The 18,391-nt window shown below is 40.6% G+C and overlaps 1 protein-coding gene across 2 annotated transcripts; it reads left to right on the top strand.

Moving 5' to 3' along the window:
• The first annotated feature begins 409 nt into the window (after positions 1–409).
• Positions 410–7,518, top strand: LOC140650925 (transmembrane emp24 domain-containing protein 7). Of its 2 annotated transcripts, none has more exons than XM_072859805.1 (3): positions 410–761; positions 2,312–2,368; positions 4,930–7,518. In XM_072859805.1, exons 1-3 carry the CDS (start codon positions 594–596, stop codon positions 5,164–5,166), a joined length of 462 nt encoding a protein of 153 aa, XP_072715906.1. In that variant the 5' UTR covers positions 410–593; the 3' UTR covers positions 5,167–7,518. The 2 variants fall into 2 exon arrangements, with proteins under 2 accessions (XP_072715906.1, XP_072715905.1); XM_072859804.1 differs by having other exon boundaries at positions 411–761; positions 2,123–2,368.
• The last annotated feature ends 10,873 nt before the right edge of the window (positions 7,519–18,391 follow it).

Below are 18,391 nucleotides of genomic sequence, written 5' to 3' on the forward strand. Positions count from 1 at the left end.
ATGTTGGGGAACCTGGACTGTGCCTTGCAGGTATGACAGAGAGGAGAATTCTCTAGAGACTTATGTGTGAGTACTTGTCTAAATATCTGTAAGTTAGCTATGTAATCTGAGCACTCGTCAGCACAAAGCCGGGATGAGCAGGCCTCGTGCGTGCGCCTATGGTATCTCTGGTGCCAAGGGGTCGTCTGCGTGAACGCGGACACCACCTCGGCTCGCTGGTGTCACGTCCGGGCCCGGGCCCGGGCCCGGGCCCCACGGCGGTGCCGGGCCGTCATGCTCTCTGGCAACCGTTGCCAGGCAGTAAACGCGCAACCGCGCGCGGGAGAGGCGGGGAGCGCCCCCTTCCACGCTGAACATCACGTATATAAAACTATGGGGGCTCACCCGGAAGTGTTTCTGTGAGGGCGGTACTAAGCACCGTGTTTGCTTTTGGGTGTGCAGTGTGCTTCCTAAGTTAGGTTTCTTAGTTGTGACCGGTTGGCATCGCAGACATCTTCCTCCGGGTTACGCGCCTGTTGGCCTCCGACGCGGGGCTGCCCTCTTTCTGCCCGGCTTAGTCTCTGTTACTGTTAGTCCCCTCTGCACCCTGAGTGATGCTGTTACGGGGCTTCGGAACCGCGGGACCGTCGGGGTGGCTGACGCTGCTGCTGGTGGCCTGCGTGGCACGGGCCTCTGAGATCACTTTCGAGCTGCCTGACAATGCCAAGCAATGCTTCTACGAGGAGATTGTTCAGGGCACGAAGTGCACCCTCGAGTTTCAGGTACTCCTTGCTTTCCTCGGCCCCCGGGGAATCTCTTGTTATTTTACTTTTACAGTTAATGTTAGGGTTTTAATAACTTAACGCTTATATAATAGGTGGGCACTCAAACTATATTATGCGAACAGCCTATCTGAAGTGTTGTTTCTGGTGCTTGGCACCTCTGAATAAATCTTTATAGCATTATATGTTTGAATAGATATTTAAATATTTCAAATAAAATGTCTATTATTTTAGAAAGCTTCTGTATGCATATAAAAGGGCTGTGCCTTTGGATAGAAGCCTTTTCATCCTTCAGGATGCTTTATCTTAAAGGCAAGAAGTTTGGAACAAGGATTAAATTTAACTACTAGCCTGAGAGTCATTAAAATAGTAAGCTATGAATACCTAAAGTGCCAGTTGCTCCTGCTGTGGAGATAGGATAGCTAGTGTGATTCTACAGAACAATGTGCTATAGACCAACAATAATCAAAGGCTGACAATATTTGAGACAATTATATGAAGTTTTGAGTTGCTTATAGGCATAATCTGAATGTTGCTGGTGTTGGAAAGAAATACTGTCATTAATTGTGCAGGAGGGAGGCAGCAGAACCTCTAGAACATTGCTCTGTTGACATGCACATATGAAAATGAGCCAGGCTGTAATACCTGTTCTACTGGATGTATGCCATTCCTGTAACATAAAGCAGTTTGACCTAATAGGCTAGTTAGACAGTTTAGGCCATACATAAAGGAGCTGGTTTATTGCATTTTGGTAATCTCAACTTGCTGAATAAATTGCATGGATGGGCTTGTGGATATAGTAAATGACTGATTTATTACAGTAATGTCTTTGCCCCATCAAATTTCATCTACTCTAGCCTTTGCTATAGTACCAGTATCTTAAAACGAAGTAACTAAAACTTCCCTCATAGTTGACATTACATATCCTCAATTTAAAAGATCTTATTTTGAATTATTCTGTGCGTCTTCCATAGGACGAGGATTTTTGCAAACTTGTATTGAAAGATTTTCAAATTAATGCATTTTATTTTAAAACATTTGTCAGGTCAAACAATTTGAAGTGCTAGTTGGGGAAGTGCTAGTTGGGGAAGTGCTAGTTGGGGAAGTGCTAGTTGGGGAAGTGCTAGTTGGGGAAGTGCTAGTTGGGGAAGTGCTAGTTGGGGAAGTGCTAGTTGGGGAAGTGCTAGTTGGGGAAGTGCTAGTTGGGGAAGTGCTAGTTGGGGAAGTGCTAGTTGGGGAAGTGCTAGTTGGGGAAGTGCTAGTTGGGGAAGTGCTAGTTGGGGAAGTGCTAGTTGGGGAAGTGCTAGTTGGGGAAGTGCTAGTTGGATGTTCTGCTTAAGAGAATTTCTTGTTGTTTTCAGGTGATCACTGGAGGTCATTATGATGTTGACTGTCGGTTGGAAGGTCCTGATGGTGCTGTGTTATACAAAGAGATGAAGAAACAATATGATAGTTTCACATTTACTGCATCCAGAAATGGAACATACAAATTCTGCTTCAGCAATGAGTTCTCTACTTTCACACACAAAACTGTGTACTTTGATTTCCAGGTTGGAGAAGATCCACCGCTGTTTCCTAGTGAGAACAGAGCAACTGCACTTACTCAGGTAAAATATTGTTGTGTTTAACAGCAACTGTTAGGTGGAGGGAATGTTTCTCAAATTCAACTGCATTAGATATCAATATCACTGTTGAAAATGAATGGGATGGAGCTTCTTTAAAATAAACTGAGTTACTATAAGTGAACCTTTTCTGAAAATTAGGATTTACAGAATGCAGAGCTGAGGAGGAATTAGCAAGTGTTTAAGTGGAAATTAGGGAAAATATACAGTGGCCTAAAGTTTAAGGGAACTTTTTTATGCCATGGTTCTATGTCTGTCTAAGTGTGGATTTTATAAAGTGTAAAATATCAATGGATCAGGTTTTCAAAATTCCTGAGCTTTGGAGAAACTTTGAGAACAATTTGTTTTTATATTAAAATAGTTTAGAGTCTTTTTTGAGGGGAAGACTCGTATGGTTGATCTCTTATGTAACTGTCACTTTTAAAATGGGAAGAGAATTCTAGCGAAATAAACAAATTAACAAAATCAGTCATACTTAACTGGCTTCTAGGTATGTCATTTATAAGACACTTAAGTGGCAAAGCAGTATTCTTGTTCCAGACTTATTTTCCTAATGTTCCCTTCTTTCTTCAGAATTTTAGTTTTACACCACTTCTGTCCAAACTAAATCAGCCAACTTCACTTGGAACAGTCACTTCACAAATTCTCACTAACATTCTTACACTATAACTGTCACCAAACTTCACTTTAAACAACCATTTTAAAATGCCGGCATGGCCACTATTTTACTTGTTTGAACTCAATGGTAGAAATGCCACTTCCCAAATATCCATCTTGCTCACTTGAATTTACCCCATGTAAGTCTGCAGTGGCTAAAGATTTGTAATGAGTAGGTGACTTGCTGTGAATTCCATTACAATTCTCATCCCCTCTCCTCTCTCTTCTCATCCCCTCTCCTCTCTCTTCTCATCCCCTCTCCTCTCTCTTCTCATCCCCTCTCTCTGCTTGATATTGTCTTTTGATTCTTGATCCTGTAGCTCTCTATCTCCCTGCACTTTCTGTAGTCTTCATTCTGTGCATTATGCTACATGTTTTGTTTTTTTGTGTATTGGTGGGGGAGGTGTATTTGGGGTTTTTTGTTGGTCAGTCCTTTGGCACCAGTAGAGAGTATTGAGAACACAGAAGATGCAGATTCTAGATCCAGCATATTTGCAGGCTGTGGGAGAAGGTATAAGAAAAAGTTTATCACTGGCTTGTAGCATACATAATGCAAATTGGATCTTTGGGAAAGGGGAAGTTAACTTTCAAAGCATAACATGTCTTTGGTAAGTAGGTTCTCTATTGCAATTTTCTTGAAGCTTGTAGTATGACCAAATTTGGGCAGACTTTCACAGGGACTGTAAGAGGTAAATCCCTGAAACTAGACTTTGTTTAAATTTAAGATCCCTGCTGCAGAGTAAGGGAGGGCTCTATAATTTAGCAGTGAAACAAATGGCAGAACTTAATGCATGAAATCTCTTCCTGAATTTTGTTTAGAAGAATATCTTGGACTTGTTCAGACACCTGTCCTGAAAGTCATCAACTTGAAAAGCTGATTTGACACATATAAGTAACTGACAGTGGTTTTTATTAGGGTGTCAAACATTTCCTTTTATAATAGATTGTGCTTTTGATCTTCAGGAAATACTGATTTTTAGGGGATAGAACAACTAACCAACTGGCTAAAACTTAAGTATTTTGAAGATATTAATTAATTTCTTGGTGGTCGAAAGATAATCATGGGTACTGACTCTTACTTTCAGAAGATAAATTGAAAATGAAAGAAGTTTATGTGTAAAATGATCTACGTCTTGGAAAGCCCGTAGTACATAGATTGAAAAGGTTAAGTTTTTTCAGGTTAGAAAAGGGAATGTGATTTTTATGAAAGATGACAAGTGCAGTTGGGCAATTTGGTCTTGAGTGTTATATGAATATGGTAGGGAGCATCCAGGAGTTGTCCAAAGAGTTGTCCTTTCTCTAATAATTTTTTACATATGTGACTAATAGAAGGGTCTCATGCCAAAAGAATGTGTTGAGGTCAGCAATCTAGATTTCAGGCTTTTGTGAAACTTAAGTTTGAGAATTATGCGATGAAGAATCACATACTTCTGAAATCTAAAAGTGTTTTAATATCTACTATGCACATCTTAATGATATAAGAAACTTACTAGCTATCTAAATCTGGGGAGAGATGTACTGCTTGTTTTGCTGGTGTATGTGGAATTAACAAATGTTGGATCACTGATATATTTCAATACAGTGTTTATATTCATTTTTGAACCCAAACATGCATGAATTTTAATATTCATTTTGTGGTTCTTAGAGTGCATTATGTTTTATTGGGTCTGCAGTCTTGCACACTCTGGTATTTAAGTCAGTCACATTCTTGTGTGTAAAACTTGATTAATCAAGTTAGATTTATAGTATTTCGGTCTGACAGTGGACTGAGATAATCTTTCATCTGTAAAGCTATGTGAATCCTAATTTTAAATATCAAACCACAAAACTTCACAGAACAAGCATTAGAAGGGTTCTTAACTGAGCTGTGTATTTGTTTGCTTCTCTAGATGGAGTCTGCGTGTGTTTCAATTCATGAAGCTTTGAAGTCTGTCATTGATTATCAGACTCATTTCCGGTTGAGAGAAGCACAAGGCCGCAGCAGAGCAGAGGATTTAAACACAAGAGTAGCCTATTGGTCAATAGGGGAAGCAGTCATTCTTCTTGTAGTTAGTATTGGGCAGGTATTTCTCCTCAAAAGCTTCTTCTCAGATAAAAGAACCACGACAACCCGTGTTGGATCATAACTGGTAGTGATAATGCTTCAGGTCACTGTGCTATTCACTTGTGAAGTTACTGTTCTCCAATTAATTGTAGGTACAAAGGAACATATGTGAAACATCTAAATGTCTACCCCTCCTCACTGATTAAAATCACAAAACATCCCCCAAAAGTTATGAAAGGGACACCTGATTTGAAATATAGAGTAAACTTAATGTTTTCTGATACTTGTGTTAAATATCTGGCAAAGACCAACCTTTCTTTGGTTTTGCTGATTTTAATCCAAATTGAGTTTTACTTTACTGATAAGATTACTCATCTGTGGTATAATGCTTTAAAAGAACCCAACAATCTAGTGTCTGATGTGAAAGACAATACTCATGAAAACTTGATTTCACTTTAATTTTCAGTCTGAATGTATTGGATTATAAGCAAGTTAATGTGATGAACTGTAGTTGCAAGATGTATTGCACTGTTTTGATTTGCTGTAACAAAAAAATCCAATCAATCATATCCTTTGCTTATCTGTATAACTGTTGCAAGCTCAATACTACAAGATGGTGCAAATTCTCCACCTGCCTGGTAAATCTTCACCTGTAAAACCTGCTAAATTTTATACTTGAGTGTATTTGCTTAAATAGACACTTCTCTACATTAAAATATAATGCATTTCCTCTTTTACAGTGTTTTACTAAACAACTTCTAAACTGAGACTACTCAGAAAATGTGCTTTCTCTATTCAAAAACTTAAATCTCCAAGTTGTTTTTAAAAATGTAGTAAAATAGGGAATCTTGTAACTTTGTCACTGAAGCTGTGCAATCTCTGTACTTGTGCTGCTGCTGCTTGTCAGATTTAAGACCAGAGATAGTTTGATTATTTTTTTTATCAAGCAATACAGCACCAGCATTGGACAGTTATATTGCATCCATTAGGCACATGCAAAGCTTTTTATTAAATTGTTTTCCTATTAAGAAGCCCATTTGATACTAATACTGCATTGCATGAGTGCTGTGAACTTTATTTCCCTGTTTGGCGCACTGATGCGTTATGGCCTTGTGCATGTAATTGCCACTCTCTTCTGTTAGCGGTCAGGAAATGTTTTAAATATTTTGGGGTATCTTTTTGGTAGATTTGTAGCCGCATTGCTTCCACTGCTCATGTCTTTAGTTTATGTATTACAATAAAACCTTGTTTTATTTGGATGTGGAAGATAGTAAATGTATGTACATACAAATAGCTTGAATTGAGCTAGTCAAAATAAGGCTAAACTTCTTCAGATGGTTCTGGAGGAATAAATGAACTCTGACCAATTTTGAAGTGCACACAAACAAAACTAGGATGAAAAAAAATGTTGAGTTACTAACTCTAATTCAAAAGACTCCACTTAACTAGTTTTCAGCAGGCAGAGAAAGAATGCTAAATCCTCATTAATTGCCTGTATTATTTCCAGCAAAAAATTGACAAGTTACACATACACATGTCCAAGTGGCACTTGAACACTCTGAATAATTGATCTAAGATGACCTCACTTTAAAATGGTGTGGTAGTTAAAAAAAAAAAATTCTCTTTGTCTCTTGTAAACTGATAAACTACTCTTTCAGAACTGAAGAAAAAACTTTAACACTTCAAAAATTAGTTAAAAGGTCACAGGGGTATTTAAAAAGCTTAATGTATATTAAATTCAGAATTATGTATAATGTCCTTCTATCTTGTATTGAACTTGCAATATTGCAGTCCCATTTTTGAGGTGCAAGCTTCCCTGAAATTGTAACAGAATCTCAGATCAGAAAACAAAAAAGCTAGTGTTTTCTTTTTATGCCTGCACACAATATTCTTGATTGTACCTACATGCTTTATCCTTATGTTTCAGCAACTGATCTTCAGTATTTTTTGTTTCATTACACAAATGGTGCAGTTTAGGTGCAAGACTCAGATAAAAACATGATTTAATTTTGATATTTTGACTAGTCTTCTGAAGCCTGAATATCACTTGTTGAGTAGCTTTAATCACAACAAAAACATATGTTTCAAAAATAGAAACATTTTTTTTCCACTAAATCAGTTCTGTCAAAATGGGTAAACAAAGTATTACCTGGCTGTCACATACATGTGTCTAATTTTTCTTAATGTTTGAATGTGTTGAATGGGATTGTTTAGCTCAATATTATTCCTGTTGAGGTTTAGTGGACTTGAATTTTGCATTGAAGTTGGGTATCTGAACCAAACCTCTGGTATAATGCTGTATAATATGCAGCAATAGCTTAAAAATGCCTTTATTTGGGGGTTATGAAAAACATGATACACATTTTAAAATTGTATATATTTTTTAAAATAAGTGATTAGATAGGATATAATAAAACACATGCTACCACTTCAACACTGGGTGAAGAAATGCTTTGTGATTTTTTTCTTTTTGTTAAAGCTGCATATATGAAAAGAATAGTTCAATCAGTGGTGTGATATGCAACTAAATCACCCTGTGTTAAATGAGATACAACTATGTTTGAAATTGTGAAAGGTTTCAACTATTCCTTGGATGTTTTATGTTTACATAACTTCTTTTCATGTCCTGAAATGTTAGTTCTTGTTTTAGTTTGGGGGGGGGGGGGGGGAAAGTTTGAATAAGACAAAAAGACCCTGTGAATATTGTATGGGGAAAATACAAATTAATATATGAATGTGATCTGATTTGTTATTCAAAGCTTTTTGGAAGAATAATGCTCCCCTACCAAATAAAAACAAAACAATTTGAGAAGTCGGTCAGTATTTTTAACACATTGCCTTCAAAAGTGTTAATCTACCTGACATTTGATTGTTACTTCTATTACTGTACACTGAGAATTATACAAGTTGACTGCTGTTCATAATTAGACATGCTTTAAGGTCATTGTAAAAACTCAAGTTAGAGCAAGATGGTGTGGTTAGTGGCTCTTTGCTCAGCACACTATCAGTGCATGCAATAGTAATTATAAACCTGTTCCTGTTAAAGTGGAATTGTAAGTATTTGACCTCTGATGCCTGGAATGACTTGACCTATTGCATCTGTACCTGTTAATACAGGATGACCTAGAAAGATTTATCTAGTGATGTCTAATGATGGGATATAAGCTTTAAGTAATTCTTATATAGTAGCTAGATGTGTGGTTAGAGGTATTTTATATTGTGTAGCTTATTGTTGAATCTTAGCACATACCACTTTGACAACTTTAAGTTTTAAAAACCTGACATAGTAACCATCACTGGTATGACCTTCCAAAATGGCTTTTTCCCCTCCTGTTTTTTCTTCTCCTATGTTGGTTGCTCTACATTGAGAATCTTTCAAGAATATTTACACTAAGCGGATTAAAAAAAGGTTTTTTTGCTAGAAATATGGGTAAATTCTACTCTTTCTGTGACATGTTATAGCTATAGTCAAGTAGTGGTGTGGGGTATTTTTAGGTGCCTGGCACCCTGGGATTGGAAGGTAGCTTAAGATTGTAGTGGTGTGCTGCACTGGGGGTGAAGGGGAAATGAGAGAGATGGTGCAGTGTTCTTCCTGGATCTCAATAAGACAGGCTTGACAACAGATAGCTTAATAAAATAGCTGGTTTAATGTGATAGAATAAAAAGAGGAATATAGATAATAAATCTTACGTCACTTCGGATGCTGGGAACCCTGTGTTTGTGAAGCACTAGATGGATTTTCCTGCAGCACACTGCACAGATTCCATCCATGGAAAGGTTCTTCCTTCCTCCCTCCCATGCCATGGTGCCTCTTAGTTTGTATAACAAACAGAATCCTATATCATCTCCTGACAGACTGGAATGTATCTCTGTCATAACACCTACCAGTGGCACAGTACAGGCTGGCATGGGGCATTCCAGCAGGTTCCTTTACAGTGGCTGCTCATGCTAACATATGGGCTTCTCAAGCTTCAAGTATGAGGCCCAATAGAGCAGACATGGCTTGTTCAAGATCACTAAATCCTCAAATACAATGTCTTTCACAAGGCTCTTAATAGAGGTGGTTCAGAGCATGTTTCCACTGAAAACTGATCATCTTGCCAAAACAAAAAAATGACTTAAAACAAAAAAAAGTAAAAAGTGGATCAGCTGACTCAGAGACCTTATTGCTCTCTACAACTACCTGAAAGGAGGTTGTAGAGAGGTGGGTGTAGGTCTCTTCTCCCAAGTAACAAGTGATAGGACGAGAGGAAACAGCCTCAAGTTGTGCCATGAGAGGTTTAGATTAGATATTAGGAAACTTTACTTCACCGAAAGGGTTATCAAGCATTGGAACAGGCTGCCCAGGGAAGTGGTTGAGTCACCATCCCTGGAGGTATTTAAAAGACGTGTAGATGTGGCGCTTAGGGACATGGTTTAGTGGTGGATTTGGCAGTGCTAGGTTAACAGTTGGACTTGATGATCTTAAGGGTCTTTTCCAACCTATACAATTCTGTGATTCTATATGACAGTGAATTATATATGTGATTCTATATGACAGTCTCCGTAGACCCCATAAGACACAAATGGTTCCTTGCAAGTAGAAAAGAGAAACAGAAATAGATTTATAAAATCTTCTGAATACTCTGCACTCTCTCTCTCTCTCACATTCTCTCCAGACCTAAAAATGCTGTGATGTCTAGGCAAACTGCCAGAAGTTTCACACCCAGTGCTGAACTAGCATAAAGTCAAAGGTTGCTAGCTGTATTTGGATGCCAAAACATTAGTACAGCTCCACTAACTACTGGCCTTCTACACATCCTTCTGCAAAGCTAGATATTTTGCAATTTTTGCCTCTTCTATAAGCTTTCATTGCTTGCCTCTCCAAGTTTTTCTTTAGCGCTAATCTCCCTGGCTGGGAGATTAGCTTATGCATCTCGCATACTAAAAGTTTCTTCTTCAATAGTAGCTGTTGATGAAGGTCCCCTCTTCTCAAATGGGAAGCACATGCATCAAGTGTTGCATGTCCTGGATATGTCTGCAATATTAGTTAAGTACAGTGCAAGCCTGTTCTTAAGACCAGATTTGCCAGTCACCCACGCTGTAACCCCTGAAGCCCCCGCTAAGAAGCTGCCTCAGCCCAAGCTCCACAGATGTTCAGAGTGGAACAGCCTGCACTTTCTAAGAGCCCCAGAATATGTCCAAACTGTCATTTAAAAACTGAGCATGTTACGTTTGAGTGCAATATTGCCCCAGCAGTGACATCCCGAACCTGACGCTTGTTAACATTGTATACTCGGTGATCTCGGTGACTAAGGGCAGCGATTTGAAAAGTCAGGGAGCTTCACAAACTGGGATCCACCCTAGATCCCCTGGTCTTTACCTCACAACTTGCATCTAGCCACGGAGGGTACCACACCGGTACAGCAGAAGGTTGAACTCATAACTTGCAAGTATATTTTTGGAACACAGAATTTTATTTACTGCATATTTGGATATAAACCAATATATAACTACTAAATCACAAACTCCACTGTAAGCTTAGAAACATTTCCACTTAACTCAAGGGGACTACCCAAGTGATAAGAAACGCTGTGGGATCAGTCACTTGAGGCTCCCAAATCTGGTTAAATTCCCTTGCCATTATAAACAGAATCACAAAATCACGGAATGGCTGAGGTTGGAAGGGACCTCCAGAGGTCATCTTGTCCAACCCCCCTGCTCAAGCAGGGCCACCTAGAGCTGCTTGCCCAGGACTATGTCTAGATGACTTTTGAATATCTCTGAGGAGGAGGACTCCACAACCTCCCTGGACAACCAATTCCAGTGCTCAGTCACCCTCACAGTGAAAAAGTGTTTCCTGTGGTTTAGTTTGTGCCCATTGCCTCTTGTCCTGTCACTGGGCACCACTGAAAAGAGCCTGTCTCCGTCTTCTTTGCACCCTCCCTTCAGATACTTGCACACATTGATGAGATCTCTTCCCCCCCCCCCCCAGCCTTCTCTTCTCTAGGCTAAACAGTCCCAGCTCTCTCAGCCTTGCCTCATAGGAGAGATGCTCCGGTCCTTTAATCATCTTATTGGCCCTGTGCTGGACTCTCTCCAGTATGTCCATGTCTCTCTTGTACTGGGGAGCCTGGAACTGGACACAGTATTCCAGGTGGGGCTTCACCGGTGCTGAGTAGAGGGCCCGAGTAGATCACCTCCCTCGACCTGCTGGCAACGCTCCTCCTAATGCACCCCAGGATACCGCTTGCCCTCTTTGCAGCAAGGGCACATTGCTGGCTCATGTTCAACTTGGTGTCCACTAGGACCCTCAGGTCCCTTTCTGCCAAGCTGCTTTCCAGCTGGGTGGCCCCCAGCATGTACTGGTGCCTGGGGTTGTTCCTCTCCCCAGGTGCAGGACTTTGCACTTCCCCTTGTTGAACTGTATGAGGTTCCTCTCAGCCCATTTCTCCAGCCTGTCGAGGTCTCTCTGGATGGCAGCACAACCCTGTGGCGTATCAGCCACTCCTCCCAGTTTTGTATCCTCAGCAAACTTGCTGAGGGTGCGCTCTGCCCCATCATGGGAGACAGCGTTGAAAGCCTTCCTAAAGTCTAGGTTGACATTATCCACTGCTCTCCCCTCATCTACCGGGCCAGTCATTTCATCATAAAAGCTTAAGAAGTTGGTCAAGAATGTCTTCCCCTTGGTGAATCCATGCTGACTACTCCTGATCACTTTCTTGTCCTTAATGTGCCTTGGAATGGTTCCCAGGATTAGCTGCTCCATCACCTTCCCAGGGATCGAGGTAAGGCTGACCGACCTGTAGTTCCCTGGGTCCTCCTTCTTGCCTTTCTTGAAGATAGGAGGAATATTTTCTTTCCTCCAGTCTTCGGGCACCTCTCCCAATCGCCATGATCGTTCCTAGATTATCGAGAGTGTCCTTGCAACGACATCTTCCAGCTCCCTCAGCACTCATGGGTGCATCCCGTCAGGGCCCACGGACTTACGTATGTCCAGTTTGCTTAAGTATTCCCTGACCTGAGCCTCTTCCACCAAGGGTACGTCTTCCTTGCTCCAGCCTTTCCCCCTGGTCTCTAGGACCTGGGATTCCTGAAGGCCGGTCTTGCTAGTAAAGACTGAGGCAAAGAAGGCATTCAGTACCTCAGCCTTTTCCATGTCCTGTGTCACCAGGTCCCCTGCCCCATTCATCAGTGGGCCCGCATTTTCCCTGGTCTTCCTTTTGTCTCCTATGTACTTATTAGAAGCCGTTCTTGTTGCCCTTGACATCACTTGCCAGATATAACTCCAGGTGGGCTTTGGCTTTCCTAACCTCATCCCTGGATGCTCGGACAATGTTTCTGCATCCCTCCCAGCTTACCTGTCCCTGCTTCCACCTTCTGTATGCTTCCTTTTTGTGTTTGAGTTTGGCCAGCAGCTAGCTCCTTGTTCATCCATGCAGGCCTCCTGGCTTTTTTGCCCGAGTTCCTGCTCATTGTGGATGGACTGCTCTTGAGCTTGGAGGAGGTGATCCTTGAGTATTGACCAGCTTTCTTGGGCCCCCCCTTCCCTCCAGGGCCTTATCCCACGGGACTCTTCCAAGCAGATCTTTGAAGAGGCCAAAGTCTGCTCTCCTGAAGTCCAGGGTTGTGAGCTTGCTTTTCACCCTCCTCCCTGTCCTCAGGATCCTGAACTCCACCATCTCATGGTCCCTGCAGCCAAGGTTGCCTTTGACCTTCACATCCCCAACTCTTGTGGGTGAAATCCAGGCTGTAAATGAAGTCCCCACTGAAATGAAATCCCCATTTCTTTGTGGATGTTCAAACAGCTGACAGAAGCAACCGATATAACAGAACAGATGCCTTCTTGCACCAAAGCAGAGTTAACTAAGGTATTAAGGAAAAACAACAGCAGCCTATAGGGAAGTATTTAATCTCTGTTCTCCTGTTCAATTCTCAGCAACACAATAAAAGGAACACATGCTACAATTAATGATTTACATATTTATAACCCAATCCTCTTGACCTTTGTTAGCCAAAACACCTGAGTAAACCAATCTGTATGCTTAAATTTCTTGTAACACCTGGGAATGTGGCATGCACTTTAAAAAAAAATTTGGGCAGGGAGGATAATTGTTTTGTTTTTTAAGGTAACACAAAGGAGGAAAGCAGAAATAATAAGACAGAATTTAACAATAAGATAACAAGTGGTAAACGCTATAACCAGAATATTAAAAGCTATTTTGCTTATGCAGTTGCACGCTTGTTTTTCAATGCTAAGAAGTGGTTTGTTCATTCTCATCCACGCAACCATCTCTTGCTTTCCTCATCTCTCCTCCCAGCAAAAAGCTGACTGGGTGAAAAAACGTTTATCAGTAAGTTTGAGGATTATAGCTAAATCATTGTGCCGATTTCAAGTTAATGGTCATAAAAATCTTATATTACCTTTGCAGCAGTTCTTTGGATGGAACACAGTATTTTGACTGTTTGTAATTCTTAGAACAGAAAACACATCCTAAAGGAATATTTTAAAAATATGTGTACACTTTTTGATGACTACCTCTTTTGGCTTCATTCATCCAGTGAAATGAATTAAATCTGAAAGCCAGGGTTAAGTCTAATAGGCAACTCCTGGCCCGCTTGAATAAGGGCAGGATTTCTTTTGAGTATGTCTCACAGCCTGCAGCTAGTGTTTGGTCTTGAGTTAAGACAGTCAGTGATGCTTGTAAATGTTATAGTTACGTGTGGTATAATGATAATTTAGAAGCATATTTTTGTCAGACTAGCAAGGGAAGGTCATATGAACATGGCAAGAAGCAGAGTTATTAGGAGGAAGAACATATCTCTAGCTCTCAGGAAGTAAATTCTCTATTAGTGCCAATGAAAAAAATCTCTGCCTACCCTTAGTGTACTGTTTTGGAGACTAAAAGTAAACCAGGATCCATAAGCACAGTGGATTCCTTTAGCCCTACCTAAAATCTCTCGTTGTCAGATTAAAGCTTTTAACTTAGTAAACCAATCTATTCTTCTGTATTCGAGTGAAATATGTTTGATTATGCACACCCTGCTGATAAAACCAAAGTGTTTAATCAGAATAAATGCATGTTTTGTGTGCTAGAGCACAGTGTTTGCTTGGAAACAAATTGGAGCTTTAGCAGGGAAAAATGACCGTTTACCAGATCTCTAGCAATATGGAAGGTTGCTTTTGTATGGATGTGTTAGGTACACATGGAGTACTGGAAGGCAAAGACTGATGATATTGCATTCATATGATATGCAGGGGACGTCTGAAAAATTAATTGTTAGAGAGGTTTTGGATGGGAATGGAAGACTTTGTTATTCTACCCTGAAAAGTTTAAGATATAAACACTGGACTTGGGAGCTTGGTCAACAGTTACTGGGAAGAAAAAAGGATATCATCGTGAGTTCCTAAGTAAGGACACAATGTTGATTAAACCACCACCCACCCCACCCCCACCCCCAGCTTTATTTTCTTTATGATAATTTGATATTGAAGACAAATAGCAATTAGTAAAAAACCAACTGTAACCAATATTTTCAATAACCTAACAAAGATTATTTTTTATCTTCATAAATTGATTTTTGCTCTTCTTAGTTGTGGAGTCATGATTTCCTTTGTTCTTCATGCTCAAGACCCACAAAGGAAAAAGGATCAAAATTTCTGAAGTGAAATAATGCAAAAGTTAAATTAATTTAAAAACAAACTTTGCAGCTTCTCTATATACATGACAAAAACATATAAATAAAATAAAGAGCACACCTAGTGTTCTTCTTCACTTACTGGTTCCCTTAAGAAAAGTGAATGACAAATCTCATATCAGATACAGCTGATTCTATTGCATGTAACTTTGCTGATACACCTAATCCATTATATGAATATACCTCCAGGATGAGAGAGTGATATCAGGAGAATGACATTAGACAGAAAATAAAACTAAGAATTCTTTGACTGCTTGTAATACCTGAATAAACATTTATAACTCAACTTTCTGTTAGACAAAATCAAAAGAGAAGAAAGGAAAAATCCTCTTTAATTTTACATATGTATTACTTATGTATTTCCATAAATAAAAAGTAAGCAGTCTAATCTAAAACACTACAAAGACCTTTTCATTGACCTTAATTGACTGGCAGAGGCTCAGCTGTAGTACAGGTGACCCTTCGTTTGTCAAGCAGATAAAATAAAAGTTTGAGTTAAAAGACTCTCAACTAACCTGAGTTTCAGTGCTATGCTCCAATCTGTCCCTGAAATGCTGTAACTACTGCAGTTACTGTAACTAATGCTGTTACTGCAGTGAATGCCTGAAGTCATTATTTCTCAGTCACCTTCCTGACTAGGGAGAAAACCTGGCCTAAGGGTGTCAGTGGGAATTTTGCCACTGACCTCATTTACAGCCTGGATTTCACCCACAGCTTGCTGAGTCATTGTTTTCTTTTTACTGAGTTTTCAAAAAATTATCATATTAGACAGCCTTCATATTCTATTTTCAGCACTATTGCTTTTCTAAATCAAACATCTCCATTGTGTTCTTGGTCTTGCTTTCCTCCCATAGCTACTTTAAAATTCTCCCCTATCTACTTGAAACTACCTGTATCGTACAGGGCCAGGTTTGTCAGATTTTTGTTAGCCATTCACCGTAATACAACAGACTAACTCTTCATGATGAAAGAACGTGTGAACTCCTGGAGCACAAGGTATATCAAAGTTGCCAACAGAAGTCTCTGAAGGGATCTTCTGAGGGCAGCCATGGACACACATTTAATTTTGCAGATTGGCAAAAGCACATCATCTTTCCAAGTCTGTGATTAAGTATCAGTCTGCAGTTGGGGGTCTGGGGCTCTTCAAGCTGTTGCATCTCTGAGAAGATCCTGTCTATCTCCCTTTACATCTTCTCTGATGCTGTGCAGTGTGCTCACTTTCTCCTGTAACTCCCCCACTTGGCAATACAGCTCCTCCAAGACAGCACACCTCCTGCAGGACAGAGGGCCATCTCTCCTGGCATCAGAGAGAAGCCCCAGGCACACCCTGCAGCCTGGGACTTGGAGGGCTGCATCCACCATCCAAAGCTCCGTCTGCGTTAGAGCAGCTGCCCCTGTGTACTGGTTTTGGCTGGGATAGAGTTAATTTTAGCTTGTATGGTGCTATGTTTTGGATTTGTGACCAAAACAGTGTTGATAACACAGGGATGTTCTAGTTACTGCTGAGCAGTAACGCTGGGCACAAGTATAGATTGGGAGAGGAGTGGCTGGAGAGCAGCCCTGCAGAAAGGCATCTGGGGGTGCTGGTTGACAGCAGGCTCAATATGAGTCAGCAGTGTGCCCTGGCAGCCAAGAGGGCAAATCGCATCCTGGGGTGCATCAAACACAGCATAAGCAGCCAGTCAAAAGAGATGATTATCCCGCTGTAATCAGCGTTGGTGCGGCCTCACCTTGAGTACTGTGTGCAGTTCTGGGCCCCACAATTTAAAAAGGATGTTAAGGTACTTGAATGCATCCAGAGGAGGGCAACAAAGCTGGTGACAGGGCTGGAAGGAATGTCCTGTGAGGAGCGGCTAGGGACTTTGGGGTTGTCTAGTTTGGAGAAAAGGAGGCTGGGGGGCAACCTCATTGCTCTCTACAGCTTCCTGAGGAGGGGAAGTGGAGAGGGAGGTGCTGATCTCTCCTCCCTGGTATCCAGTGATAGGACACGTGGGAATGGTTCAAAGCTGCGCCAGGGGAGGTTTAGACTGGACATTAGGAAGCATTTCTTTACCAAGAGGGTGGTCAAACACTGGAACAGGCTTCCTAGAGAGGTGGTCGATGCCCCATGCTTGTCAGTGTTTAAGAGGCCTTTGGACAATGCCCTTAATAACATGCTTTAGCTTTTGGTCAGCCCTGGAGTGGTCAGGCAGTTGGACTAGATGATCATTGTAGGTCCCTTCCAACTGAAATATTGTATTGTAGTGTAGTGTAGTGTATTGTATTGTATTCTATTCTATTCTATTTTGTTCTATTCTATTCACATCCCAAACGAGCCCTTCCTTGACTGTGAGTATGAGGTCCAGCAGAGTACCTCTCCTCGTTGGCTCCTCTATCTCTTGTGTCAGGAAGTTGTCATCGATGCTCTCCAGGAACCTCCTGGATTTCTTATGTCCTGCTGTGTTGTTCCTCCAGCAGATATCGGGGTGTTTGAAGTCCCCCATGAGGACCAGGGCCTGTGAACGTGAGGCTGCTCCTATCTGTCTGCAGAGGGCCTCATCCGCTTGTTCTTCCTGGTCAGGTGGCCTATAGCAGACACCCACTACAATGCCATTTTTACCTGTCCTCTCTTTAATCCTAACCCATAAGCTCTTACTTGGCTCCTCATCCATCCCATAACCATGCAGGGTTATTGATTTTGCTACTGTATTGCTGCGCTGGGTTATGCAAATAGCAGCAGTTGCTTTGCTGTATGGCAGAACCCATGCTGTTTCCTTTCCCTTACCAGGTTTTGGTATCTGACAGTTAAAGAGGACCAATAGCAAAATATTTTGTGTGCAAGTGCAATTATTGCTGTAGAACTAGCACAGTAGAATGTGATTTTAATTGTGTGATAACTTTAGTTGGGTAAATTGGGTTTTTACATATGAAAAAAAGGTGACAGCTGAGGGTGTCTTTCAGTGATTACACACTTGGTAAGGTCAGACCTTAAAACTGAGGCAAAAAGTTAATGGTAATCTTAAGGATAATGTTTTTTCAGATCCTTTGGTTTTCTTTATAAACAAAACCAGAAGAGAGTCAGCCTTAAGGCTCAGCCTTGAGGCTGTAAAAAAAAAAAAGCTACCAATGGCTTGCATATCTTTGAGTAGGAAAAGCTACAGCCATAAGAGAAGTGCAAGCTTGCCTGATCCAAAACTCCCATGAATTTTAAGGATTCAAAATAATATAAAACTTAAAAAATTTGAAAAATTTTACAAAAGTATTGTCTGAACAATGCAAATAGCGAATTATATCTATGTAATGTTTTATTATGTGCTATGTTTTATTATGGGGACAGAAATCTGTGGAGCGCTCTGTATGTGTGCTAGGAGGTTGGACAGGCGAGATGGCAAAATGAGAGAATGGGGAGCAGCAGAACTCTTAGATGAAAAACATTTATGGTTGCATATAATGTAGGCAGTCTATGGCACCATTCCATAGGAAACTAATGGGTTTTAAGTATTATTACTCAAGTACATGGCGTTTCTGGTGCTAGATGCATATGTGTGAATGTGCTAAACTTAATGTGCTAAACTTAATCAAAAAAGTTGGAAAGCTAGGGCAGAGTTATGAAAGGAGATATTGATGAAATCCTGAATAGTGGAATTGTT

Source organism: Ciconia boyciana, chromosome 4 (genome assembly GCF_034638445.1).
Source record: "Ciconia boyciana chromosome 4, ASM3463844v1, whole genome shotgun sequence".
Taxonomy (NCBI): Eukaryota; Metazoa; Chordata; class Aves; order Ciconiiformes; family Ciconiidae; genus Ciconia; species Ciconia boyciana.

What these genes read in the sequence shown, in the direction of transcription:
- LOC140650925 (XM_072859804.1), top strand. Translation starts at nt 594, where the DNA reads ATGCTGTTACGGGGCTTCGGAACCGCGGGACCGTCGGGGTGGCTGACG. An exon ending in AGTGCACCCTCGAGTTTCAG is followed by an intron (nt 762 to 2,122) that starts GTACTCCTTGCT and finishes TGTTGTTTTCAG; the next exon opens with GTGATCACTGGAGGTCATTA. An exon ending in GAGCAACTGCACTTACTCAG is followed by an intron (nt 2,369 to 4,929) that starts GTAAAATATTGT and finishes TTGCTTCTCTAG; the next exon opens with ATGGAGTCTGCGTGTGTTTC.